This window comes from Capricornis sumatraensis, chromosome 1 (assembly GCF_032405125.1).
Source record: "Capricornis sumatraensis isolate serow.1 chromosome 1, serow.2, whole genome shotgun sequence".
Lineage (NCBI taxonomy): Eukaryota > Metazoa > Chordata > Mammalia > Artiodactyla > Bovidae > Capricornis > Capricornis sumatraensis.
The window spans coordinates 92,652,660-92,679,120 of NC_091069.1; the positions used below are offsets into that span (position 1 = coordinate 92,652,660).

The 26,461-nt window shown below is 48.4% G+C and overlaps 1 protein-coding gene across 4 annotated transcripts; it reads right to left on the reverse strand.

The window, feature by feature from the left end:
* Window positions 1–7,648: 7,648 nt before the first annotated feature.
* Window positions 7,649–19,779, reverse strand: CLEC4F (C-type lectin domain family 4 member F). 4 transcript variants are annotated; one of them, XM_068977658.1, is made up of 7 exons: window positions 19,692–19,779; window positions 18,761–18,877; window positions 18,360–18,455; window positions 15,267–16,385; window positions 10,048–10,199; window positions 8,635–8,749; window positions 7,649–8,030 (listed from the first exon to the last, which is right to left on the reverse strand). In XM_068977658.1, the coding sequence occupies exons 1-7, from the start codon at window positions 19,765–19,767 to the stop codon at window positions 7,897–7,899; spliced, it is 1,809 nt and encodes a 602-aa protein (XP_068833759.1). In that variant the 5' UTR covers window positions 19,768–19,779; the 3' UTR covers window positions 7,649–7,896. The 4 variants fall into 4 exon arrangements, 2 of the variants coding, with proteins under 2 accessions (XP_068833759.1, XP_068833749.1); XM_068977648.1 differs by having other exon boundaries at window positions 8,631–8,749; XR_011145175.1 differs by lacking the exon at window positions 10,048–10,199 and having other exon boundaries at window positions 7,905–8,030; window positions 8,631–8,749.
* Between the last annotated feature and the right edge of the window lie 6,682 nt (window positions 19,780–26,461).

Below are 26,461 nucleotides of genomic sequence, written 5' to 3' on the forward strand. Positions count from 1 at the left end.
AGGGAGGGACTCTATTCACCAGAGAAGAAATTGAGACACAAAATCAGGTAACCAGCTTTTTCAGCTAGAAAGGGGCAAAGCTGCATGCATGCTAAGTCGCTTCAGTTGTGTCCAGCTCTTTGCGACCCAAGGGACTGTAGCTTGCCAGGCTCCTCTGTCCATGGGCTTCACCAGGCAAGAATACTAGAGTGGGTTGCCATGCCCCCTTCCAGGGAATCTTCCTGAACCAGGCATTGAACCCACATCTTTTATGTCTCCTGCATTGTCAGGCGAGTTCTTTACCACTAGCGCCACCTGGGAAGCCCCAGAGCCTGGATCTGTAACCACAAACCTCTCCTGCCTCAGGTGACCCCCACCCTCATTGGAAGTAATTACAAGAACAGCAGTGATGATTCACGAACCCGAGTGAATGAACTTCTGGAAACTCGGCTGTTATACAGACAAATCCTCAGTGACAGAGGCAGAGCGATGTTCTGAGTAGTGCAGAAGCTGAGAGCAGAGCTGGTTGAAGGGTCCTGAGGTCCAGAGACCCTGCAGCAGAAATGCCATGAGAAGCTGGGTGGGCCACCTCGACAAGGGCATAGATTGCTGGTCTGGCATCTATAGAGCTGGGAGTGGGAAGTGCTTGTCAGCTCTAAGAAGGGTAAGATTGCAACACAAGTTGGGCTCTGGGAGGTACAAGAGGAAGTGGGTGCAGGCTTGAGGGAGCGAAAGGGGAGCTGAGAGGCACAATCGTGCTGGGAATACTCTGCTATGTGGGGCTTATCCTGCAGGAGGAAGTCTAATTAGGCCCAGGTGGCAGCCCCTTGTTCTGTCCTAAATCACCACCACCACCCCCCTGAAAAGCAGCCCAGAGTTCCTCACTCTTCTGTGACTCTCGTAAGGCCCGGGGCTTTCATTGACAGTGCCTGGGATTGTTTGACTGGGAGCTGTGGAGGTTGCTATTAATAGTAGCAGATCCAGGTGGAGCCATTTATACCTGATCCTTGTACGTGAAAGCAGTACAAAGGGCAAGGGTCTCCCCAGGACGCATGGTGTAGGCATACAGGGGTGTCGGAGCAAGCCCCAGGCTCGAATCTGGGCGTGTGGGGCAAGTGTTCTAAGAATTCTGGAGCATGGAGGGCTGAGATGTCAGCTGGTAGGGGACACGGAGTTTCCAACTGTAATGAGTAGGGATACATTCTCCTATAAACTAGTGACCTCCATTACCCTCAAAAGGTGGTAACATCTTCCTTCAGGATGCATTCTATCTCCTGACTGAGAAATTATTCTAGAAAACCAGGCCTCAAAGTTCATTTCATCACAACCGAGAAGTCTAGGCCTTCTCTTCCCCTGCCAGAGTCTGGCTCTCCCCTAAATGACAATATGTAGACCCCAGCCTCCTCAGGTTGGGCCCTCATGCAGAGAAGGACTGGAAACCATGGCTCTGGGAGACGAGGCTGTGGGCACACCCCGGGTGGCTGCAAATGTTGGCCCCAGCCCGCTGTTGCCATCTACGCAATCCGAGTGGCAGCTGCACAGGATTCCCGCAGCGGAGGCGGAGTGGGACAGGCACCCCGGGGTGACAAGCTGACCGCTTCCCCCAGGTCGTCTGCAGATTCATTCTGCCTCCCCAGATGGCTCCACTCAGTCTAGAGAGAACTTAATTCCTCTGCCTTTCTCTTTCTGGGGGAAATTCCAGCCTTCAGAACCTCCTCTAGAGGAGAGAAAGGGCTAGCCTGGACATGAGAATTGACCCTGGAGAGGGAGCCGGAGAGAGCCCTTCACGTTTACCTGTTCCTGTTCTGTTGGCTCTAGAAAACAGACCATGGGTGGGCTGGATGATCAGCTGCTTGCCACTCCAGAAGGTCCCCAAATCCGGGTTTCAGGCATCGCAGGACTCCTTCCTCTGGCTCTGAGAAGGGAGCAGATGTCCTAACCACCACTCCTCCCTTCCCTACTAGAATGACGGCTCTAAAAGGACCAGAATTTTTATCTGTTTGGTTCCCTGTTGAATCCCCAAAACCTAAAAATGTGCTTGGTAGAAGCACTATGAATAACATAAGCACAATAAATGACCCTTGATTGAATGAATATTAATAAAAAGTAAAATTCTTCAAGTAGATTTAATGGTTATGAATCTTTAGACATTAAAGTAACATTGAAATTCATAAATCAAAAGTTATTGGAAATCTAAGAAAAAATAGTAATCATAGAGAAATGTTAAACATAAGAGACTTAAAATCCTCTTAGAAAAAGTGATAGGTTGAGTAGACAAAACATAAAAGAGACTATAGAATATCTGAATAATAAAAATTGCAAACCTAAGCAATAAATGTGTCTATGGAACATTTATAACATGTGAGCATACACTAGGTCACAAAGAAAATCTCAGTAAATTCCAAGAAAGGGGGACATATTTAATACTGGCTTCTACTTTACTTTGTGTAACCTAGGAAAACCCTAAAACAAATAATAGAAATACATGCAAAGAAAACAATAAGCCCATCTCTCTCTGTATATATATATATACACACACACGTATATATATTGCCATTACTACGAAATACCTAGGAATCAACTAACAGGAAATCAAATCTAGCAATATAATAAAATAATACCATAACCAAATCGGTTTCTATTCAAAATCTGCAAAAATAATTGACAATTAGGAAATTATTAATGTAATTTATTATGCTAACAGTAAAAGGATAAGATTTTTATTAATATTTTGGTGTATTCTGAAAACCCATTTGACAAAAGCCTGTATCCATTCTTAATTTAGATTATCTCTGGTTGTTTGGAATTATCACTTTATGAAAGGTAATTACCAAAAATCAATGACAAGCAACTTAGTGTAAAACCGGAAATAGTCACATTAACGTCAGGAACAAGGCAAGCATGCCAGCTGTCACTACTACTGTATAGCATTATTCTGGAGGTTTTACCAATACAATAACAAAAGAAAAAGAAATATGGTATAAATTCCAGAAAAGTACAATTACAGTTACCATCACTTGCAAGTAATGTTGTTTATCCATAAAACCCAATGCAACTTACTAGGGGAAAAAATAAGAACCAGAGTTCTTATCTATGTATTCAATAACATATTTTATATATGATAAATATGCAAAACTAATAGCTTTCCTTAATACCATAATATCTTATTAGAGAATAGGAGTTTCCAGTTGAAAGGGGTAGATTCAACGCACACATTCATGTCTATCTGCTCTGAAAATCTACTATAATGACAGTAAAGAAATGAAAATGGGAAAAACCCATAGTGACAAAGAGAATGAAAGAAAAATCAACAGCAGGCAAGAAATTTCAACAAAACTTGGAAGCTGATAATAGGTGGATGAGAGGTAATTGACGTGTGTGTGTGTGTGTGTGTGTGTGTGTGTGTGTGTGTATTAATCACTCAGCCGTGTCTCTCTTCGTGACCCCATGAACTGTAGCCCGCCAGGCTCCTGTGTCCGTGGGATTCCCCAGGCAAGAAAACTGGAGTGGGTAGCCGTTCCCTTCTCCAGGGGATATTTGATCCTTGTTGCTTGTGGGAAGGGCTTGGTGATTGGTGGATTTCATCAATTTTATAAAAGTGAATTTAGTATTTGAGAAAGTTGGGATTTATTTTATTGACATATAGTTGATTTACAATGTTGTATTCAATTTGTTGTTAAAAGCTGATTTTTCAAACAAGTGAAAAAGAGGGGCTATGATTTAATGATATTTGAGACAAAGTAGATGCCAACCTCATATTGCAGGTCTCCCATATTGCAGGCAGCTTCTTTACCATCTGAGCTACTGAGAAAATGGAACTCTAACTGGCAGAAGTGGGGAAAGTGAATAAACACCAGGACAACCCTGGTAACTTCACAACCTGAAAGTACTGAGTACCTCTAAATGCAGGGGTGCAGGGCAGACTGAAAAATGGGAGAACCAGTTAAACTTTTCTCTTTTTCAATGAATGTTTATTTATCTTGAAGGTTAGTTGATTTATAATGTCATGTTGGCTTCAGGTGTACAGCAAAGTTATACGTGTGTGTGTACGTGTGTGTGTGTACGTGTGTGTGTGTATTCTTTTTCAGACTCTTTTCTCATATAGATTATTACAGAACGTTGAGTAGAGTTCCCTGTGTTATACAGTAAATCCTTGTTGCTTATCTATTTTATATATGTGTGTGTGCTCTTTGTGACTTTGTGGGCTGTAGCCCACCAGACTCCTATGTCCACGGAATTTTCCAGGCAAGAATACTGGAGTCGGTTGCCATTTCCTATTCCAAGGGATCTTCCTGATCCAAGCATGAAACACATGTTTCTTGAGTCTCCTGCATTGGCCAGCAGATTCTTCACCGCTGTACCACCTGTTGTTGTTCAGTCGCTCAGTCATGTCTGACTCTTTGCGACCCCATGGGCTGCAGCACGCCAGGCTTCCCTGTCCTTCACCATCTCCCAGAGCTTGCTCAAACTCATGTTCATTGAGTCAGTGATGCCATCCAACCATCTTATCCTCTGTCATTCCCTTCTCCTCCTGCCTTCAATCTTTCCAAGCCTCAGGGTCTTTTCTAATGACTCGGCTCTTTCACATCAGGTGGCCAAAGTATTGCACCACCTGGGAAGCCCCTATATATATACGACTATATATTATATATAGTAGAAATATACGTTAATCCCAAATTTCTAATCTATCCCTACCCCATACCTTTCCCCATTGGTAACCGTAAGTTTGTTTTCTATGTCTGTGAGTCTGTTTCTGCATTGTAAATAACTTCATTTGTATCATTTTTTTTTAGATTCCACATATAACTGATATCATGTGACATTTGTCTTTGACTTACTTCACTAAGTATTCTCTAAGTCCATCCATGTTGCTGCAAATGGCAATATTTCATCCTTTTTTTATGGCTGAGTAACTTGATGAAAGTAAAAGAGGAGAGTGAAAAAGTTGGCTTAAAGCTCAACATTCAGAAAACGAAGATCATGGCATCCGGTCCCATCACTTCATGGGAAATAGATGGGGAAACAGTGGCAGACTTTATTTTTGGGGGCTCCAAAATCACTGCAGATGGTGATTGCAGCCATGAAATTAAAAGACGCTTACTCCTTGAAAGAAAAATTATGAGCAACCTAGATAGTATATTCAAAAGCAGAGACATTACTTTACCGACTAAGGTCCTTCTAGTCAAGGCTATGGTTTTTCCAGTAGTCATGTATGGATGTGAGAGTTGGACTGTGAAGAAGGCTGAGTGCTGAAGAATTGATGCTTTTGAACTGTGGTATTGGAGAAGACTCTTGAGAGTCCCTTGGACTGCAAGGAGATCCAACCAGTCCATTCTAAAGGAGATCAGTCCTGGGTGTTCTTTGGAAGGAATGATGCTAAAGCTGAAGCTCCAGTACTTTGGCCACCTCATGCGAAGAGGTGACTCATTGGAAAAGACTCTGATGCTGGGAGGGATTGGGGGCAGGAAAAGAAGGGGACGACAGAGGATGAGATGGCTGGATGGCATCACTGACTCGATGGACGTGAGTCCGGGAGTTGGTGATGGACAGGGAGGCCTGGCGTGCTGCGATTCATGGGGTTGCAAAGAGTCAGATACGACTGAGCGACTGAACTGAACTGAACTGAATATCCCATTATATATATATATATATATATATATATATATATATATATATACCACATCATCTTAAGTCAATCATCTGTTGAGCAATTACAGGTTTCTTGATTGCATTCCCATGAGCTCTTTTTTTCCTTAATGAGAGCTGCATTGCTTTAATTATTGTAGTTTTATAATACATTTTGTTATCCAGTAGGGCAAGTGCCCCCTTTAAATTTTTTCAAAAATTTTTAGATCTGTTTGTGGGAGGCGCTTGGTGATTGGTGGATTTCATCAATTTTTAAAAAGTGAATTTAGTATTTGAGAAAGTCGTTTTTTTTTTTAATTTTACTGACATATAGTTGATTTGCAATGTTGTATTTAATTTCTGTTGTAAAAAGTTGACTTTTCAAACAAGTGGAAAAGAGGGGCTATGATTTAGTGATATTTTTGAGATAAAGTAGATGCCAACCTCATGATATTCTCAAAAATAAATTCCAGGTGGCTCAGTAATATAAATATAAAATTATGAAAGTACCAAAAGAAATGTAGCAAAATGTTATTTCAATCCTTCAATAGAGGAGGAGGGTCCAAGATTAATTAAAAAAAAAAACAAAACTTGGGAGCCATGAAAGAAAAAGGCCAAAGGAAAAGCCAAAAGAAAAAAAGTGAACACAAATAGGTTAAAGTCCAGTTCAGCCAAAGATATCATAAAAGATAGGGCAGATTTCCAATTCTGGGCATGATGTAGTCACTGGACTAGCCATTCTGCTGTAAGCAACCAGGAAACTGGACAAAACACATGAACACTATTGTTCCCAGACACTGGATAACAGGCAGAGCAAAACTGGCATCTGATTGACTGAGCCCACGACCCTCCTGTGTTTCTTCCTAGAAGATATTTCCAGACCTCTGGGCAGAGGGGGAGGGTCCACACAGGGTGTGGCAGTCGCAGTAGGCTGAGGAAAGAAAGATGTAAGTTTGGGGAGACTGAGCAGACATTCTAGATTTGGGAGCAGAGTATAAAGTCATGCAGAGAAAGAACTCTATGAAGTGTCCTGGCAGGCCCCAGGAAAGCCCTGGTCTGGGCCTGGGACTAGAGGTGGAATGACCCCCCCTGGGAATAGAAGGGGTGTGTCTGGGGCTCTTTGGGGCCTATGAGCAGGAAGGAGAGAAACTCAGTGGGGCTCAGGTCACCCAGGAGCTTACCCACAAAGAAGAGAGCCACAAGACAGGAGACCATGAACATACCCAAAAAGGCCAGAGTATAAAGTAATGCAGAGTAATGCAGAGAAAGAACTCTAGAAATGTGTCTTGGGTTCCCTGGCCATGTCAAGGATAGGACCCCAGTATCTGAGGCAAAATATTTGCTCTAGAAATTCTCATTCTAAGTTGAGCTTGGCAGAAAGCTGAGTCCCTGGAAGGGTGAAAGGGGGCAAGAAAAGTCAGAGAAACATCCCTGAGAATTAACAGTCTGAAGACAAGTAAAGTTAGCCACCTGGGAGAAACAAGTTTGGGGAGTGACTTTAAAGGGCTTGGAAAATTCCAGCAAAGGAAGTGCAGGGAACACCTGGGCAACTGTGACTTCTGGGAGCATGTGCTGCTGACCAGTCATTGCAGTTCGTGGTAAACCTCTGCTGTTTGTGACACACCAACCGAAAGGGCCTACCTATATAGCTTCTTGGCTAAGATCAAGTGATGGCTCAGATGGAGAGCATCTGTCTACAATGTGGGAGACCTGGGTTTGACTCCTGGGTTCGACTCCTGGGTTCGACTCCTGGGTTCGACCTAGGTCGGGAAGTTCTCTGGTAAAGGAAACGGCAACCCACTCCAGTACTCTTGCCTAGAAAATCCCATGGACGGAGGAGCCTGGTGTCCGTGGGGTCGCGAAGAGTTGGACACGACTGAGCAACTTCCCTTTTTTTTTTTAGTAAAGCCCTTAAACAAAGACGTCCTTATCTCAGAACAGAAAGGACCCTGAGGGAAGAAGAAACAAAGCAGGGAGAAGTGAGCCTGGTGACTGTCGCAGAGACAAGTCCAAACTTTGGTTCAATGGAGTATTTATTAAGGAGCCGCCAACTGACAGGCCTGCACTGGTTGCCGAGGGGACATAGAGACACAAATCTCTTTTTCTTTCTTGAGAAGCTGCTGATCATGCTAGGTCATGTGATGTGAACATGTTCGAAAGATTTATTTCAAAAGGACAGGTCAGGAAAAGCAAAGGCTGAATGGAAGGCCCCAGAGAACCAGTTGATTGAGCAGCTCCCAAGGCGTCGTGGAGAAGGGTCTCAGTCCCGCCTGCCCCTGGGCTACAGCTGGCTCACAGGCTTCTTGCAGATCCAGGGGGAGAGAGTGGAGCAGGATATGTCATTCCACTTCTGCTGCATTTGGACACAGTCTTCTGACCGCTCAATACCGTGTTGCCAGTTGTCCGGCTGATTCTCAGCCCAAAACCTGGCAACAAGAGGGCTTCATTCTGCTTGATGAAGGAAGTGTCCCTTCCTCCTGCTTGTGGCATGAGGAGCTGAAGGGTCCCTAAACCCCTGGTGGCCCAGGTGCTCTGAGGACGGCTTTGCTGAGGTGGTCCTCCATTACTGAGAATGGAGGGATGGGAAGCGTGTCTAAAGTTACAAGTCCCCCCCACCAGAATTCATATTTAGTGCTTTCAGATGGGGGCAAGGCCCCTCGGGCCCAGGCCTACGTGGTAGGGTATAGGATAGGCAAAGAAAAAAAAAAAAAATCCAAACCAGCAAGACCCAGTCACAGGGTGCCTGCCAGCCCCAGGACCTATCTTATTCTGATGCTCCTGTGAAGGGGTCCAGGCAAGGATCACAGCTATGCTGGTGTACACACACATCATATACACACCACACACATCACCCACACAGTCAAATATACACACACCTTATATACACATCACACATGCACGTCATACACATGGATCACACACAATGCTAACACTTCTTGGACAGGGATACACACGCAAGACAGAGTCTCTAGGCAGCCCTGTCCCAGACAGCGCCTGAGACAGCACCAGACAGAGGCAGGACTCACGCACGGCTCGTGGCACGATTGAATGCTGTGCCATCTGTCCAGCGCCAGTGGTCCTCCGTACCGCGGTCAGTGAGGCCAATCCAGTAGTAAACAGAACCCGTGGACTGTGTCAGAAATGCCTGTGGAGAAAAGGCAGTATCATGGCAGTGAGCTCGTGTGAGGGGCTTGTTCACCAGGCCACGTGGAAGAAGAATCCATGCCGCGTTCTCCCCAGTCCCAGTGGCATGAAGCCCACTCTCCAGGAGCTGCACCCCCACCCCCCGCCATGGGTTCCCTGGCTTTCCAGAGCTAGGGCAGCAGACAGGTCACCTTGGGGAAGTTCAGCTTCTTCCATGTTTACCTGAGGAGGAGTGTGGTTTTCCTGGGACAAAGACAGACCTGGCCATGGTTTTTTAAGACACGCTTTACAAAATAGCATGTCATTTGACAGACGGAAAAGAACAGTCTCAGGAAAACCTCAAGGGATGGGTATGTCTGTAAGTTAAACTTGGCCAAATGTAGAGTGGGCACTTGTCAATACCTTCAGTATATTCTGGTAAGAACATCTGGCATATGGGCCACTCTGGTGCCCTGTTGCCTTTGTTGGTTTTGTTCAGTCACTAAGTTGTGTCCAACTCTTTGCAGCCCCATGGACTGCTGCACACCAGCCTCCTTGTCCTTCACTATCTCCCAGAGTTTGCACACATTCATGTCCGTTGAGTCAGTGATGCCATCCAACCATCTCATCCTCTGAGGTCCCCTTCGCCTTTGCCTTCTATCTTCCCGGCATAAGGGTCTTTTCCAATGAGTTGGCTCTTTGCATTGGGTGGCCAAAGTGTTGAAGCTTCAGCTTCCACAATAGTCCTTCCGATGAATGTTCAGGGTTGATTTCCTTCAGGATTGACTGGTTTGATCTCCTTGCAGTCTGAAGGTCTCTCAAGAGTCTTCTCCAGCACCACAGTTTGAAAGCATCAATTCTTCAGTGCTCAGCTATCGTTATGGCCTCAAACTCATACATTTGTCTGGCCTTCCCAAGAAGCCTGGATTGTCTGCTCATGAGCCTTACATAGCCATGAGATGAACTGACATTGAAATCAAGATTGACAGCTAGAGAAGAAGCCTGAGAGGAAGATGAGGGAATGGGGAGGGAAAGAGGCACCCAGCACCTTGAGGGCAGTTACCTGGTACCCCTCCCTCTGCCCTTCCTTTCTGCTGACCCCTCTGGGGTCTCCCTCGTTCACTGAGGACGTTGGGTTTGCTGTAAGTGCTTATACCTCCGGTGCAAGATGTTCATCAGAATTCAATAAATATTTGCTCCCTGACTGACAGAGGAGATGTGAAGGACTGCCATGCCCACTCCAAGAGGGGAAGGCCAAAGCACAAAGCCCCTGACCCCACATCAGTCCCAGAAGCAGCACCCCAAGCCCACAGCTCTGACCTGCTCCTCCTCCGAGGTCACCGAGGCCAGGTGGGCTCCATGGGACACACAGAACTGCTCAGCCTCCTGCCACGTCTTCTTGGCAGAAGAAAAGTAATACAAGTTCCCACTGTAGAACTTCCCGCCTTGCAGGAACAGCAGGAGAAGCTGATCTGGAGCAAAGGTGGGGAAGGAGAGACAACTGGGAGCTGGCTGCAGATCCTGCTCCCTCCAGGGACTGACCACTGAGGGTCACAAGCCCCTGCAATGCTTGATCCCCTCGGCTACAGGGCCACAGTCTGGGAGGCTGCAGCCCCAGCCCATGACCCGACAGAGCAGAGGAGCAGCTCAGGACATCTGGCTCCATCACTCCAGGGGTGTTCAGACAGCTCTGCTACCCGGCCATATTCTTTCAAGGCTCTTGCTTCCTAGCTATACTACTCACTTTCCCAACTCGTTGCTACCGCCTGCTTGTCCCCTGCATCTTGGTCCCCTTCATTTCCCTAGGAGCGTTCACAGCCATCCTGTATCTTCACTCATTCCCTTGACTTCATCTCCATCTACTTCAGCTGTCCACACCAAGAACCACACTTGGGACCTTGTCATCCCCTGGTTTGCCTGACCTCACAATTTCAGACCCTAATTGCTCATCCTATGAGCACAAGCCCTGATTCCCTAAGCTATTTCATCCCTCTCTGTCCTGACACTCTGTTAACAGCCTCCTAATCACAGCTCCTTGAAATGGTGCCAAAACAGACTCATTCATTCGTGTATTCCTTTATTCAATATACCTTAACGTCTATGAATCAGGAACCTTTATACAAAGATTAATTAGACATGAATCATGCCCTCAAGGGAATTACTGTCCAGCAAATGAGACAGACATAAAAATGGTATTGAAGATGCATTGATTGGAAACCATGGCATGTTAGAGGCACTAAAGAGGGTGTGGTCTCCTTTAGCTGGGCTGGAAACAGGGCTCAGGAAGGACCCTAGGTGAGGATCTAAGCTAGTCTTCAAAGACTAGCTGAGTCTTCAAAGACCAAGGAAGAGTTTGCCAGATGGGCAAGGAGAGAATTCCAGGCGGGGGAGAGGGTCATTGCAAAAGCACAAAGGTGTGAAACAGCACGGTGCAGCCTGACCTGTTCAAGGGCTTTACGGCCCATGCACAGGCTTCCCAGCTGGCACTAGCGGTGAAGCACTTGTCTGCCAGTGCAGGAGACATAGGAGACGCAAGTTCGATCCCTGGGTAGGGAAGATCCCCTAAAGGAGGGCATGGCAATCCACTCATGGACAGAGGAGCCTGAAGGGTGACAGTCCACAGGGTCACAAAGAGTTGAACACCAGTGAAGCAACTGAGCATGCTCGCACACAGAGTCAGGGCACAAAGGATGGGAGATGGACTTGGACAGGTTCTCCAGTGCGAGATTATACATCCTGTGTGAAGGAGTTTGGGTTTCTTCGTGGGAACAGTGGGAAACCCTGGGGGCTTTGACGAAAGATCATAGTTTGCTCAGATTTGCCTCGAGATGGTGCAATTGCTGAACAGGAAGAAGGCAGTCTTAATGGGACCAGAGACACCAGTTACAACACAATTACAAATGTTTGAATGACAGATGGTGAGTGTGTAAACCAGGGTTTTTCAAAGTGTGGTCCTAGGTCCACCAGCATTAGTACCCGGGGCTTGGTAGAAATGCCAGTTCTCAGACTCACCCCTGCTGTTGCTGCTGCTAAGTCACTTCAGTCGTGTCTGACTCTGTACGACCCCACAGATGGCAGCCCACCAGGCTCTGCCATCCCTGGGATTCTCCAGGCAAGAACACTGGAGTGGGTTGCCATTTCCTTCTCCAGTGCATGAAAGTGAAAAGTGAAAGTGAAGTCACTGAGTCGTGTCCAACTCTCAGCGACCCCATGGACTGCAGCCTTCCAGGCTCCTCCGTCCATGGGAGTTTCCAGGCAAGAGTACTGGAGTGGGGTGCCATTGCCTTCTCCGCAGACTCACTCCAACCTAGCTGAATTCAGAACTGTTTTTTGACAATTTAACACACTCTCCAGGTGATTCTGATACACTCCAAAGTCTGAGAAACAGCAGTCCAAACCAAGAATTGGGAGTCTACAGACTGCCAGCAGCTTCTTTTCACAAATGAAGTTTGTTTTATTTTAAAGTTATTTATTTTTTAATTGAAGGATAGTTACTTTACAGAATTCGTATACCTATGGAACACAGCCATGCCCTTCAGTTGACAGATGGTCTTCAGTTGCTTAATCATTGCAACAGAAACTGTTTAACCAGAAGCTCAAAACATCAACTGTTTGGTCCTTTAAGAAAAAAAAAATTAAACTAATGGTTCTTAGCCCTGACTGACCATTAGAACCACCTAGGGAATTTTTAAAAGAAAATTCTGATGCTAGGCTGCATCCCAGAACAAGCGCCTGCCCTCCCAAAGAAAAGTTAGAGTTCTAGAGGTGGGTTCCAGGCTTCAGTTTTATAAAAACTCATTGGGTGATTCCAGTGTGTCCCCAAGGTGGAGAAACATTCATCCCTACCAAAGCAGGAGCAAGGCAGAGGGAGTGGGGAGGACAGTAGGGGGCATGGGAGATGTGTCAAGAAGGGAAGACTTCCAGGCTTCCAACAGACAGACGGGGACAGGGCAAAACAGCAGAGCGGGCCCTCAGTTCTGTCTCCGAAGCCCCTCATTTGTCAGCCGCATATTCCAGCAGTTGCTCCAAATGGCCCCCGCCCTCGCAGCTCTCTCCCTCTTCTGTCACCTTTGACCAGGGACCTCCTACTCTACAAAGACATCACTAAACATCTGCTCTCTCGCTGTCTTGTACCCGCATCTGCAAACGTGGGTGAACACCTGCTTCCCCACCTCGTCCGCTCCCAGCCTCAGAGGTTCATGTGCCGCGCCAGCCCTTCAAGGCCAGTCCCTGCGCTGTGCTTTCCATCCTCTCCTCTCTCTCCCAGGTCCCGACCTTGTCTCCCCGACCCTCCCCCGCTCTCTTCTTCTCTCTCCTGCAATCTTCTCCCTGTTTGCGGGTGCCTTTGCCTCACCCTCAGATCAAGCCTAGCCTAATCTAGACCAGCCCTCTCAAGGAATTTCACCAAAATATTAGCAGTGGGTTATTTTTTCAAGAGACTTTTGTTACAGGAACACAAGTTGCCATATTCTCATCTTTCTCTTTTTCAGTGTTTGCCGCACCTACAGTTAATATGCAGGGTTTCAGACATAAGTATGGGTGGCACAGCTGGTTTTTTAACCCCCGCTTCTACCTTCCCATATCCCTCACCTCAGCCTCATCTTCTGTTCTCAGCCAAGGCCCTTGAAGGACTGGGGCACCTTCATCTCTCACTCACTTCCCACTGACTGTGGTCTGGCCTTCAGGCCATTTACAACTCTCCACTGAAACTTTATTCCAATGACCTGCTAACTGCCCAGAGTTAGTGGGTGCTTATTGGCTTCTTTACCTGGGGCCCTTAGACATTTGCCAGAACCAGCCACGCTGTTCACAAGATGCTCTCCTTCCTTGACTTCCCCAGCTGCACACTTCCTAATTCTCCTCCTGCCTCTGAGACTGCCTTCTCCAGTCTCCTTCAAAAGCACTTCTTTCCCTACTTGCCACCTAAAAGTTGACTTCCTGTTTCCACCCTCAGCTTCCTTCTCACGTAGCATCTCATCTCATGCAGACTCCTGCATCCCCACTGCCACAACCAGAGCCAGCGTACCCAGGGCTCCCCATCTCTGTCTGCAGCAGGACCGCTCTCCTACCCCCCCGACAGCCCACAGGTGATGGCTGCGTGAACACCCTCATGGCATCTCAGATCCAACACGCTCAAACCTCACAGCTTGTCTTCTCCTTTTATTCCCTGTCTCAGTCTATAGACCCATCCAGTCAGCCTCCTTGAAATTCTCCGACAAATACTCATTTCCAAAAGGATGAAACCCAAACTCAGAGCCATTCCGCGTCTAGCTGGTGTCTCTGCAGAGCTGCCTCCCTTTCTCACACAGTGGTTTTTCAACTGCCAGCATCAACCCACTGGTGGATTTTGTTGAAGTTATTGCGGGGAGAGGGAGTTTGGAGACTAGACAATAAAATATGAGTGCATTCACGTGGTAAAAGCTTTGCTTTTTGAAATGTGTGTGTATGTGAGAGAGACATAATTATAACTAGGGATGGTCGGAGGGCATCATTGACTCAATGGATATGAGTCTGAGCAAACTCTGGGAGATGGTGAAGGAGAGGGAAGCCTGGCGTGCTGCAGTCCATGGGGTCGTAAAGAATCAGATATGACCGAGCAACTGAACAACAAGCAACGTGATATAAAATGAATTTTATGCTGTGATTCCCTGTTTGAAAGCCACTGCCCTGACCCTTACCTGCTGTCTTTTCAGCCTGTGTCTCCCCAGTGGCCCTGGTCCGGTCAGACAGAACTGCCAGAAGTTTCTTGAACCTCATGGTTCACACCTCCATGCCTGTGACCTGCTGTTCCCTTATCCTATCTGCTTGGAAAACACCTACTCATCTTTCAGCCCCCAGTTCAAAGGCCAGATTCCCACTGAAGCATCTTTGATCTTTTATCCTCCAGAAAATTGCCTCCCTCCTTGGAAGCTCCTTGTCTGCACCAGAGGACATCAGCCCTGAGAAGACCCCTCTTGTCCTTTCTTTTGTTCCTCCCCACCCCCCAGTTTCTGGACCTACTCGCAACATTGCCCCACTCAGGCCTTTTGTGCAAGGCTGCCCCACCCGCCTATAAGCTTCAAGGGCAGGCATCACATTTTGTTAATCTTTATGATCCTGACACATCCTAGGGCCTCAGGAAATTTTTGTCAGATGTATACAGAAATGCTGTACTTTGTTAAATGCTTCTATGTGTTAGGTCATTTGATCCTCACTGGGGAGCAAGTATTATTTTCCCCACTTTACAGGTGAGAAAAAGGAAGCTCAGAGAAGGTGAACAACTTGAGAAAAACCACAGCATCTGGGCTAGTCAGAAGTTGGAAATAAGGCTGTCTGGCCCTGCTAGCACACTCTGTCCCTATTATACACCAGACCGAGTTTGTTTCCCAGATGTAGGTTTTGTCACTCTGGTCAGAGAATAAGCAGGGAATACATCACCTTTGGTTGGATCCAGCCCCTCTCCAGCACCCACACTCCTTCCCCGGGGATACATGTTGAAATCAGCAAAAGGCCGAAGGGGCAGGAGACTCTGCCCTCCCCAGCCTCCTCCCTGCACTTACTTTGGGTCCTCTGGAGCTGCTCCTGTGAAGCCAAGGCTGTGCGGAAGGACTCCAAGCTTCTCTGCTGCTCCTGGATTGTGGCCGTCAGTGTTTTGGTGTTCCCCAAATCCTTTTTTAACGTCCGGATCTCAGTTCTGGCCTCCTGCAGACGTCTCTCTAACATTTGGGTCTGGGACTGTAAGGCTGTGGCATCCTTCATTCCTTGTTTTAAGGTCTGTATCTCTTGGCTGGCATTTCTCAAAAGACCATTTAACACCTGAATCTTGGAACTTAAGGCAATGGCACTTTCTAGCTCTGTTTTTAATACTCTCATCTCAGCATCTGTCTGCTCCAGGTGACTGCTTGCTGTTTGGGTCTGGGCGGTAACATTTTCCAAATCTCTTTTTAACAAGTGAATCTCACCTCCAGCCCTTTCCAAATGACTTCTTAACACCTGGATCTGAGCACTGGTGTTGTCTAAACTGCCTCTTATAAAGATCTGGGTCTGAGAATTTAAAGCATTTGCATTTTGCAGACTTCCCTTTAACCTCTGCATCTCAGCAGTGGTGTTTTCCAAACTACTCCTTAAAACCTGATGGTGGGCCCTTAAATCACTGACACTATCCATATTACCTCTTAAAACATGGATCTGGGCATTAACATTCTTTAAACTACCGTTTGCCAATCGGACCTCAGCGTTTGCCGTTTCTAACCCTGCCTTCAACACCTGGATCTCCATGTTGGCATTTTCTAAGCCTCTGTTTAACACAAGGAGCTCGATGCTAGTGTTTTCCAAACTGCTTTTAAAGAAACTCTGGATCTGGGAATTTGAACCATTTGCCTCTTCTAGATCTCCCTGTAGCTTCTGAATCTTAGAAGTAGTCTCCTCCAAGGAACTCTTTAACAGCTGGGTCTGGAAACTCAAGGTACTGGCGTCCTTCAGGAGGCCTTTTAGCATCTGGATGTCAGCACTGGCACTTTCCAGATCACCGCCGAGCATCTGGATCTGAGAACTGACATTGTCTACTCTGCACGTCAATAGCTGGATCCCCACGCTCCAGGTGCTGGCATTCTCCAGGTGTCCTTTAAACAGCTGGACAGCCTCTTGGAACTCCGCCACTCTGACAGAGTGGTAGGGATCTGGAGGGAGGAAATGGAGAAAGCAGCCGAAGAGGCCCATCATGTAGGGAAGCATTCTCAAAATCTCCAAGGTAAATGTCTGCAGCACAACCCTGAGCTCTCCTCAAGCAGCCTATAACCACCCGGGCCCTGGGGCTGGACCACCTGAGAATGTAAAGCCAAAAACAAAATAAAGGTCTATTCAGTGAACCAGGAAGCAGAAGGATTGAAATACTTGCCTACTGGATTATTCTGCCATTGTAATTGAACTTGAAAATAACTGATTAAATCACTGAGAGCTGTCGATGTTTAATTCAACTGAAGTTTCACCATTAGATATTAATAGGTCATTATGGAAAGACAACAGGTATGAATCAAACCCGTGTTTAGTCCGACGCTATATTTGTACACCAAGCATGAAGCCTCTGATTCACAATTGTGACTTCCTCCTGGTGGTGCAGAGGTTAAAGCATCTGCCTGCAATGTGGGAGACCTGGGTTCGATCCCTGGGTCGGGAAGATTCCCTGGAGAAGGAAATGGCAACCCACTCCAGTATTCTTGCCTGGAGAATCCCATGGACGGAGGAGATTGGTGGGCTAGTCCATGGGTCGCAAAGAGTCGGATACAACTGAGCGACTTCACTTCACTTCAAAAACTATGTAGGCCACAAACATAGACATTTTCTGATCACAGATCCACAGGGGGAAGAAAACGGAAACAAAATGAAATAGGTACCCATGGAGGAAGTATTCTGCTCAGTGTACAGGGCTCTGTGGAAGTCCTCTGATGCGACAGAACCCTGAACCGCAATGGCGCCTCCCGTGCTACATAGTGCAAGGGTCCCTATAGAACCATTTGAGGTTATGGGAGACCCGAGTGGGAGGCTTTGGTCGTTGCGTCATTCAAGGAAACTGCAGCATCCCACCAAACTCCCTGCAGCTGCACCCTCTGTGCACCCAGGAGCTAGAATATGAGCTCAGACTTTCACGGCATGAGGCGCCCATTCCAGCCTCCTTTCAGAAACAGGGAGAAGGACCCGAATAAGCAGAGACCCTTTCTGGAGGATTCCTGCCCTACTTCTAAAGCCCTGCCTAAGTAGGTATGTCAGACCTGAGCCGCTGTGCTGAGGTAAGACCAGGAGGGCCATAAATCAATGGGACCGAAGAGAGAATGTACACAAATATGGACAATTGGTTTCCAACAAAGATACGAAGGAGAAAGGATAACTTTTTCGACTGATGGTGCTGGAACAACTGTACAGCCATTTGCAAAAAGAAAAAATGAATTTCAGTCCATATCTTGCATCATTATTCAAAACATTAACTCAAAATTAATCATAGACCTAAATGGAAAACCCCAAAACTATAAAATGTCCAGAAGCAAATTTGAGGGCATGTCATTGTGACCTTGATATAGGCAAAGATTTCTGAGAAGCCAGATCAAAAGGCCAATCCATAAAAGAGATAAGATGGCTAAATCAGACTTTACCAAAACTTAAATCTTGTTAAGAGAATGAAAAGAGAAGCCATAGACTAAAAAAAAAGTTAGTAAATCACATGACTGATAAAGGTCAAAAAAAGAGTACATACTCTAGATCCTTTTATATAAAACTCTAGAAAAAGTCAAGCCGTCTGTATCTGAGCAAGCAGATCAGTGGTTGCCTGGGAACAAGGAAGGGAGGAGAGAGGCAGGATGGCCAAGGGCAGGAGTGTTGAACTTGGGGGCAGAAGGTCGAGTATGTCCATTATCTTGATTGTGATGCTTCATGCATCTATATATTTGTCAAAACTTAGGTTGTACACTTTAAATACATATACTTTATTATGTGTCAATTGTACCTCAAAAAAAAAGCCATTTAAAAGAAAGATACTGGCTTTCTCTGAGGAGAATAGAAACCATTTAGGGGCCTGAGGACATTGAGGAGGAAGAAATGTGTCCTGGGGTCTGAGCATCCAAGGTCGTGTCTCCTTCCCCTCCCACACTGCAGCTACTTACAGTCGGGTTCCTTGAGAAACTGCCCAGTATGGTTGTCTCCCAGAAACTCTTGGAAGTAAGCAGATGTCTCCAGTGCAGGTCTTGGGTGCTGTAGAACTGAGATACCCCATTCCCACATCAGCACAATCCTCAGGCTGCCCCACCCTCAATCAGGGTTCCAGAAGGAGGTGGAGGAGATGGCACCACAACCCCCTCAGAGTTCCCCTCACAGGCCTCATCTCTTGGGAATCTCCCCTTGGACAACAACCTTGGTTGGGTCCCAGGAAAGCCCTGGTTTGGGCCTGGGACTGGAAGTGGAGTGACCCCCCCCCCGGGAGTAGAAGGGGGTGTCTAGGGCTCTTTGGGGCCTGTGTGCAGGAAGGAGAGAAAATCAGTGGGGCTCAGGTCACCCAGGAGCTTACCCACAATGAAGAGAGCCACAAGACAGGAGACCAAAAACACACCCAAAGAGGCCAGGGTGGCCTGCAAACGCCTGGGCATCCTGGGGGCTGCAGGAACCACTGCCATGGGGTCCAGTCCTGCAGGGGAGAAGCCAGGATCCAGGAGGAGACTGCCGTGTGGGCTGGACAGTTGCAGCCCCTCGGCCTTACTCTCCTGTCCTGTCCTATAGGACTGAGAAGGCTTGTCCTGCTCACCCTGGAGAAAGGCAATGAGCACCTGGGAACGTGTGCCAGGGCTCGTGGAAGCTGTGGTAGCAACAGAAGGCTCAGAAAAGACCACCAGCCCAAGCCTGGAGGGCGCGCACAGGGCACAGACCTGGCACAATGGAAGACAACAAAGGTACTGTTTGAATGAAAGCAGAAAGGAGGGAGGGAATGGGGGAGGGAGGCACACAGCAGGAACCCCGACCTCAGTGGCTCAGGGCCAGCTTTGCTGCGAGAATCCTGACCGGAGCGATACTCACAGCCCTTGGGGGCTGCTGCTGCCACAGCTGGCATGGATGTCCTAGGAAGGGCTATGCCTGAGACTCTGCGGGCTGAGTATACAGAGAACGGAGAGACCACAGCTCGGAGTCCCTGAGGCCTCATGGGGCCAGCCCAGCATGCAGGAATGGGGTTTCAAACCAGGTCCCCCTGAATTCATTGTTCACTCTCCTCTTGCCAGGTTGCCAGCCCCCAGGGAAAAGGGTCAGAGGAGATTTCATGCGAAGCCTCGATGCGGGCCATAGGCACTCTGTCCCTGCCTGACCCACCTGCAGCCCCACCTGTTTATTCTGGAAGCCGACCCAGTGCTGAGCCTGCCAGGCAAGGGCTGAGGAAGATGGTGGGGGGCCAGGGCCCAGCAGGCCGGACCCTCTGCGTTGAAGACAGGCAGAGGCCCCAGTTTTCTCACCTTGGGAGGACAGGCAGACACTCTGGTTGTCTGTGCAGAAGTGGACCGAGTCAGCTCTCGTCTCTGCTTCCTTCATCCTCCAGAGCGGCTCCCTGCCACGCTGCGAACCAGCAGTGGGGAAGTGGAGCTGCAATACGGGTTTATATGCTCCCGAGTCAGTCCTCACAAACTCTGCCTCCCCCTGCTGCTGACTCTGCAGAAGTGCCCCATCTGGGCCCTTCCCCTCAAGGCTCCCAAGTGCCAGTTGGCCCCCGCATCCTCCTTCTTCCCTCAGCCCCAGCCTCCCCACCCCTGCGCTCCATGGTAGCCTCAAACACTAGCCTCGGCCCCAAAGTCACAGACACCTTTCACCAGCCACTTAGAAGGGAGTTAGGGATTCCTTCTCAACTTTGCATAGAAAAACATCCTCGTGACCCACGGCTGAGTCTTAATTCCAGCCTCAGACTCTCTTAAGTAAAGGGAGGCCAGTAAGGAGGAGGCTGGCTCAGCGCAGCAGGTGTTTGCAAGTCACAGAAAGGACTGAGATGACTCTGCCCACTCAGGACCTCACAGCGGGCATGATGGGAAAGGGATTAGAGCAGAAAAAAAACACACTTATTTGGTCTCTGTCCCAGTCCGTAGAACAGAGCTCCTAAAAGCCTTGGAGTTTTCTGAGTGACAAATGTGTCTTTTGTTATCCAAAACTAACCCTTTTAAACCACATTTGCACTCATGCTGATGAGGGGACTCCGACCACTAGATAGCTTCTAGATGGAGACAGTCTTAGAAAGACTTAATCCCTCACCTCTCTCATTGGGTTATAAGAGCTCATAAACAACAGGAGAGCTTCAAGAAGTTTCCTGGCTGGTGAACAAACCCACCTACCCAAAAGGGTATTGCACCCCTACTCCATGGGGACAGAGAACCCCCCATGCTCCGGGTCCCCCCCGGCACCTTGCCGTCTGTTCCTCTTCATCTGGCTCTTTGTTTTTATCCTCCACCATAACCTGTGTTGGTAAGTACAGAGTTTTCATGAGTTCTGTGAGTCATTCTAGTGAATTATCAAGCTGGGAAGGGTCATGGAGTCCCCCAGATTTGCAGTCTGCTGGGCAGAAGTATGGTTGCTTGGAGACCCTGCTTGCATGAGGTATCTGAAGCTGGAGCTGTCTCGTGGGACTGAGCCTCTAACTCACTCCATGGTTGAATGTCAGAATTGAATTGAATTGTAGACACTCAGCTGATGTCAGAGAACTGGTTGGTCTCATAAAACACCCAGAGAAGGCAATGGCACCCCACTCCAGTACTCTTGCCTAGAAAATCCCATGGACGGAGGAGGCTGCACCCTGGTAGGCTGCAGTCCATGGGGTCGCGAAGAGTCAGACACGACTGAGCGACTTCACTTTCACTTTTCACTTTCATGCATTGGAGAAGGAAATGGCAACTCACTCCAGTGTTCGTGCCTGGAGAATCCCAGGGATGGAGGAGCCTGGTGGGCTGCCGTCTATGGGGTCGCATAGAGTCGGACACGACTTAGCAGCGACTTAGCAGCAGAAGAAGAAAACACCACACATCTGGTGTCAGAAGTTATGTCAGAAAATACCAAATAGGACCCAGCTTGATCCAAGATCTCACCCATAGGTGACTGGATTTGTGCTCCACTGAGCTGATCAGGTTCAGGACTGACTCCACCAAAACTGCAATGTAAGCCAAAGTGCCGCTTTGTGATGAGACCTGCAACTCCCAGGAGAAACAAACACTGTGTCGGGGGCTCCTGTGCTTGTGGGCCAAGACCTAGGAGTGAGGTGTGCCAGGGGCGCTGTGCAGCCCCAAGTCCCCACCCTCGTGGGGTGACCGACTGGGCAGAATCAACAGCCACCCTGGCTGGTCAAGGCAGTCCTCCTGAAGTCAGCTCTGAGGACGACGGTAGATTCTCGCTGCTCGCTCCCCCGTCACTTCAGAGGGTTATTGTCTTACTGAAATGGATCACATTTTCTTGAACACATAAAAATCTAATTATGTGTTTGTCCCCTGTCTCACCAGTGGGCCATTTACGAGATGCCAGTTACCTTGTAAATGGATTGTTCCATCCAAATTATGTTGCTTTTTCCCATTTTCACCTTCAGCCCTTACATCCTATTCCCGCAGCATTTCCCCTAATGCTGGAGTCAGCCTCCCACAGGGCCCCAAGCACCACCCAAGAAGCCCAGTGCCCAGCTTCCATGGTAGAGAAGCCAGGCCGAATGTGCCTCCTCCTGTGGCCAGACCAGGAGAGCAACTTGGGTCCCGCCTGTGTCATGGATGGCCAGTGCCAACACAGCCGCAGCCACAGGCAGCCCGGGGCACAGCTCGTCTGCAGGGTGAGGAGAGGGGGGCTTGCCTATGCCCAGCTCATGATGCCACAGTAATGTGGGGATGTGTGTGTGTGTGATATGTGTGTTGTGTGAAATATATGTGTGTGTATATTTGTGTGTGTATGGATGTGAGTATGTGTCCATACCTATGTGTGTTTATGTGCAATGGACTTCCCAAGTGACTTCATGGGAAAGAATCCACCTGCCAATGCAGGAGCCACAGGAGACCCAGGTTCCACCCCTGGGTCAGGAAGATCCCCTGGAGGAGCCAAAGGAACCCACTCCAGCAGTCTTGCCAGGATAATCCCATGGACCGAGGAGCCTGGCAGCATACTCATGGGGTGACAAATAGTGAGACGTGACTGAAGTGACTGAGCACGTGTGTGTATTGCATGTGAATATATGTGACGTGTATGTGTATGTGTGTTTATATGTGCGCAGTGTGTGCATATGTATGTATGTATATGCGTGTGTGTTTTGGGTGGTGTATGTGTGAGTGAAGAATGCAGATCCACCATCCACCAGCCTGCTAACTCCTGGCAGTTGAAAGCTGAGGAGAGAGGAGAAGACCCAGGAAAATGTAAAGTCAGCCAACAGCTCTGCCTGAGACCCCAGGAGTGTCCATGTGGGAGGGGGGCTGCTAGAGGTCCCCTCAAGAGGCTTGTCAGACGTCCAAGGGTGGCAGCAGAAAAGAGAGGGCCTGCCTTGGTTTCTGTTTCCCCACATACAGGAAGGGCCCACATCAGCTAACTCAGGACCTATTTCCTGGGACTGAGAAGCTGACAGAGCTTCCAAAGCAGAACTTTAGAGAACCCTTGCTCAGCTGTAAGGATGGAGACTGGGGTGGGAAGGGTCATAGGCCTCCAGGCCTGGTCAGCAGGACTCCTCCTCTCACCCCCTCCCCTGTGCCCAAGCCCTTCCCACTCCAGGCTCCCAGCTTTCATTTCTCCTACAAGAGCATCATCTGCCAGCAGGAAGAAGCACCAAGAAGTTACTACATCCTTGCTGAGCATTTCTCTTTCTGGCCAGAAAAAGTCAAATGGATATCTGATACCTCAACACCAGAGCCACTCATCAGTGGGGACCTCTCACACTGGTTTTCCCTGTCTCTGCCAAGTGGTACAGGGCTGTCTTCCTAGAGATGCAGATCCTTAGCTTCAGACACCCGAGAAGCTTTCGATCCTCCATATCAACCCCTGACAGCACATGGTGATCAGCTGGGAGTGGCGGGACCCTCCCAAGTGTCAGGAGGGCTGGCTGCAGCTAAGGTGGCGCCAGGAACTTCAGCAGCCAGGCTCTTGGGCCTTCACTGTGCTGCTCAACCCTCTGTGTCTCGCCTACCCTCACCTCTGCACCATTCTCTTTTCTCTGCAAGATATATTCCTTGTGTGCTCCACCTCTCTGCCTCACAGCTTCTGCGAATTCTGAGTTTCTGCAGGTGCCCCATGGTGACCCCGCCAGCCTTTCTCTAACTCAGGGCCTTCCAGCTTGACTTCTCTCTGTTAACTGCTTCAATCCCCAGGTGTTTCCAGGTTCAAATTCTTTCCTAGAAAAGTGGTCAGATAGTCCCACACCTCCCTTCACATCAGAACCAACTAGAGATTCCTCGCCAGCCTTGTTCTGCTGCTGCTGCTGCTGCTGCTAAGTAGCTTCAGTCGTGTCCGACTCTGTGTGACCCCATTGACAGCAGCCCATCAGGCTCCACCATCCCTGGGATTCTCCAGGCAAGAACACTGGAGTGGGTTGCCATTTCCTTCTCCAGTGCCTGAAAATGAAAAGTGAAAGTGAAGTTGCTCAGTCATGTCTGACTCTTCGCAACCCCATGGACTGCAGCCTACCAGGCTCCTCCGTCCATGGGATTTCCCAGGCAAGAGTACTGGAGTGGGTTGTCATTGCCTTCTCCAGCCTTGTTCTGATTGCTTCTTATTTACCCCAGCAGTGAGTGTCTCAGTCAACTCAGGCTGCTATAACAAAAACATCATGAACTAAGAGGCTTACACAAGAGAAATTTCTTTCTCCCAGTTCTGGAGGCTGGGAAATCCAAGGTCAGGATGCTGTGGACTCAGTTCCTGGGGAGGGTTCTTTTCTGTTTTGCAGAGAGCCTTCCTGTTGTAAACACAGAAAGCAGAGAGGGGCAAGCTCTCAGCCTCTTTTTATCAGGGCACTAATCACATCGTGAGGACTTCACTCTGGTAACTTAATTACCTCCAAAAGGCTCCATCTCCTAACATTATCCCATTGGGATTAGGATTTTAACATAAGAGCTGTGAGGAGGTGGGTTCAATCAGCCCATAGCAGTGAGGGAGGCATTTCTTGTCCCTGATAGTACAAGATGGCCAAACGCATGGCATCTTACACTGGACAGATAAGACTCACAGCATCTTATTAGTCACACATAGTCATAGTCTGGAGAAGGACACCGGATACCATACCAGGCCACATGGGGGTTATCCCCAAAACCAGAGGGAACCAGCAAGGGCTGTGGGAGACAGGCTTTGCAGCAACAAGAGGATAAGGTACCCCTGGTTCCTGCAAGAGGATCTGACTGACTTGTTTGAATAGTTTCTGTACTGGCAGGTTGCTGCTGCTGCTGCTAAGTCACTTCAGTCGTGTCCGACTCTGTGCGACCCCATAGACGGCAGCCCACCAGGCTCCCCCGTCCCTGGAATTCTCCAGGCAAGAATATTGGAGTGGGTTGCCATCTCCTTCTCCAATGCATGAAAGTGAAAAGTGAAAGTGAAGTCCCTCAGTCGTGTACGACTCTTAGCGACCCCATGGACTGCAGCCCACCAGGCTCCTCAGTCCATGGGATTTTCCAGGCAACAGTCCTGGAGCGGGGTGCCAGCAGAGGAACCCAATAGGTTGAAAACTGGGTGGAGGTCAGCTGGTCCAGTCAAGGGGAACGGGCCAGGTCAGGGAACACATCTGGTGAGCGTGGGGGAACCCATAGTTAGGCTTTGGGGGCTCTGTAAGACCCAAAAAATGTCATGGCAAGAAGTGAAATTTTAGGTCTTACAATGCAAGCCTTTGAATCCGCTGCCCTAGTGACAAGCGCCTACCTTGGGGAGGAAGCTGGAGTGTGGGGCGGGGTCACATGCTACTCAGCACAGCAGCGCAGGAACTTACTGGTCATCCAGCGGTTGAGAACCTGCCTGCCAGCGCAGGGGACACAGGTCCGATCCCTGGTCTGGGAAGGTTCCACACGCTGCAGAGCAACTGAGCCCATACTCGGCAAATACTGAAGCCGTGGGCTTCCCTGGTAGCTCAGCTGGTAAAGAATCCGCCTGCAGTGATGGAGACCCCAGTTCAATTCCTGGGTTGGGAAGATCCCCTGGAGAAGGGATAGACTACCCACTCCAGTATTCTTGGGTTTCCCTGGTGGCTCAGATGGTAAAGAATCTGACTGCAATGCAGAAGACCTGGGTTCGATCCCTGGTTTGGGAAGATGCCCTGGAGGAGGGCATGGCAACCCACTCTAGTGTTCTTGCCTGGAGAATCCCCATGGACAGAGGAGCCTGGCAGGTTACACAGTCCATGGGGTCATACAGTGTATGACTGAGCACAGCACAGTGCACCTAGAACACATGCTCTGCAAAAAGAGAAGCCACTGAATGAGAAGCCCAGTCACCACAACTAGAGAGTAGGCCCCGCTCAACTAGAGAAAGCCTGTGTGCAGCAACAAAGACCCAGCACTGCCAAAAGCAAATAAATAAATAAAACATGTATGTTACCATTTGTAAAATAGATGACCAGTGCAGGTTCGATGCATGTAGCAAGGCACTCAAAACCAGCGCTCTGGGACAACCGAGAGGGAGAGGGTGGGGAGAGATGTGGGAGGGGCGTTCAGGATGGGGGACACATGTGCCCCCATGGCTGATTCATGTCGATGGATGGCAAAAACCACCGCAATATTGTTAAGTAATTATCCTCCAATTAAAATTAATCAATTTTAAAATGGAATAAAACCACATCAAAAAATGAATAAAATGTAATCATCCAGGAAATTAAAAAAAAATTTTTTTTTAATTAAAAAGAACAGACAAAACACGGCAGCCCAGACATGGTGACTAACAGGTCAGGCGTGATAGTACTATGGAAAGCAGAGCCAGGTTTGGAAACACAATGAGATAGTTCCCTAGAGGCGGCTCTGAGCCTACCACTTGTATTTATTTCATTTCTCCGTCAGCTCGTGCTATGCGCAGGTAGTTGACACTGGGAAGAAATAAGATTCTCCCATAATTTGCTACTTCAAATTATGAAGAGTAAGAACAGCCAAGTATTTCTTAGAGAAGATGCAGATGCCTTTCGTGCCCACACAGCCCATCCGGAGCGCTCGGCAGTCTGTACTTCCCTGAGGTGCCCCCACTCACCCTCAGACTTCAGATGCCCCTGGAGCTTTGGGCAAGTGCTCTCGTATGAACCCCATCACTGACTGTTCAT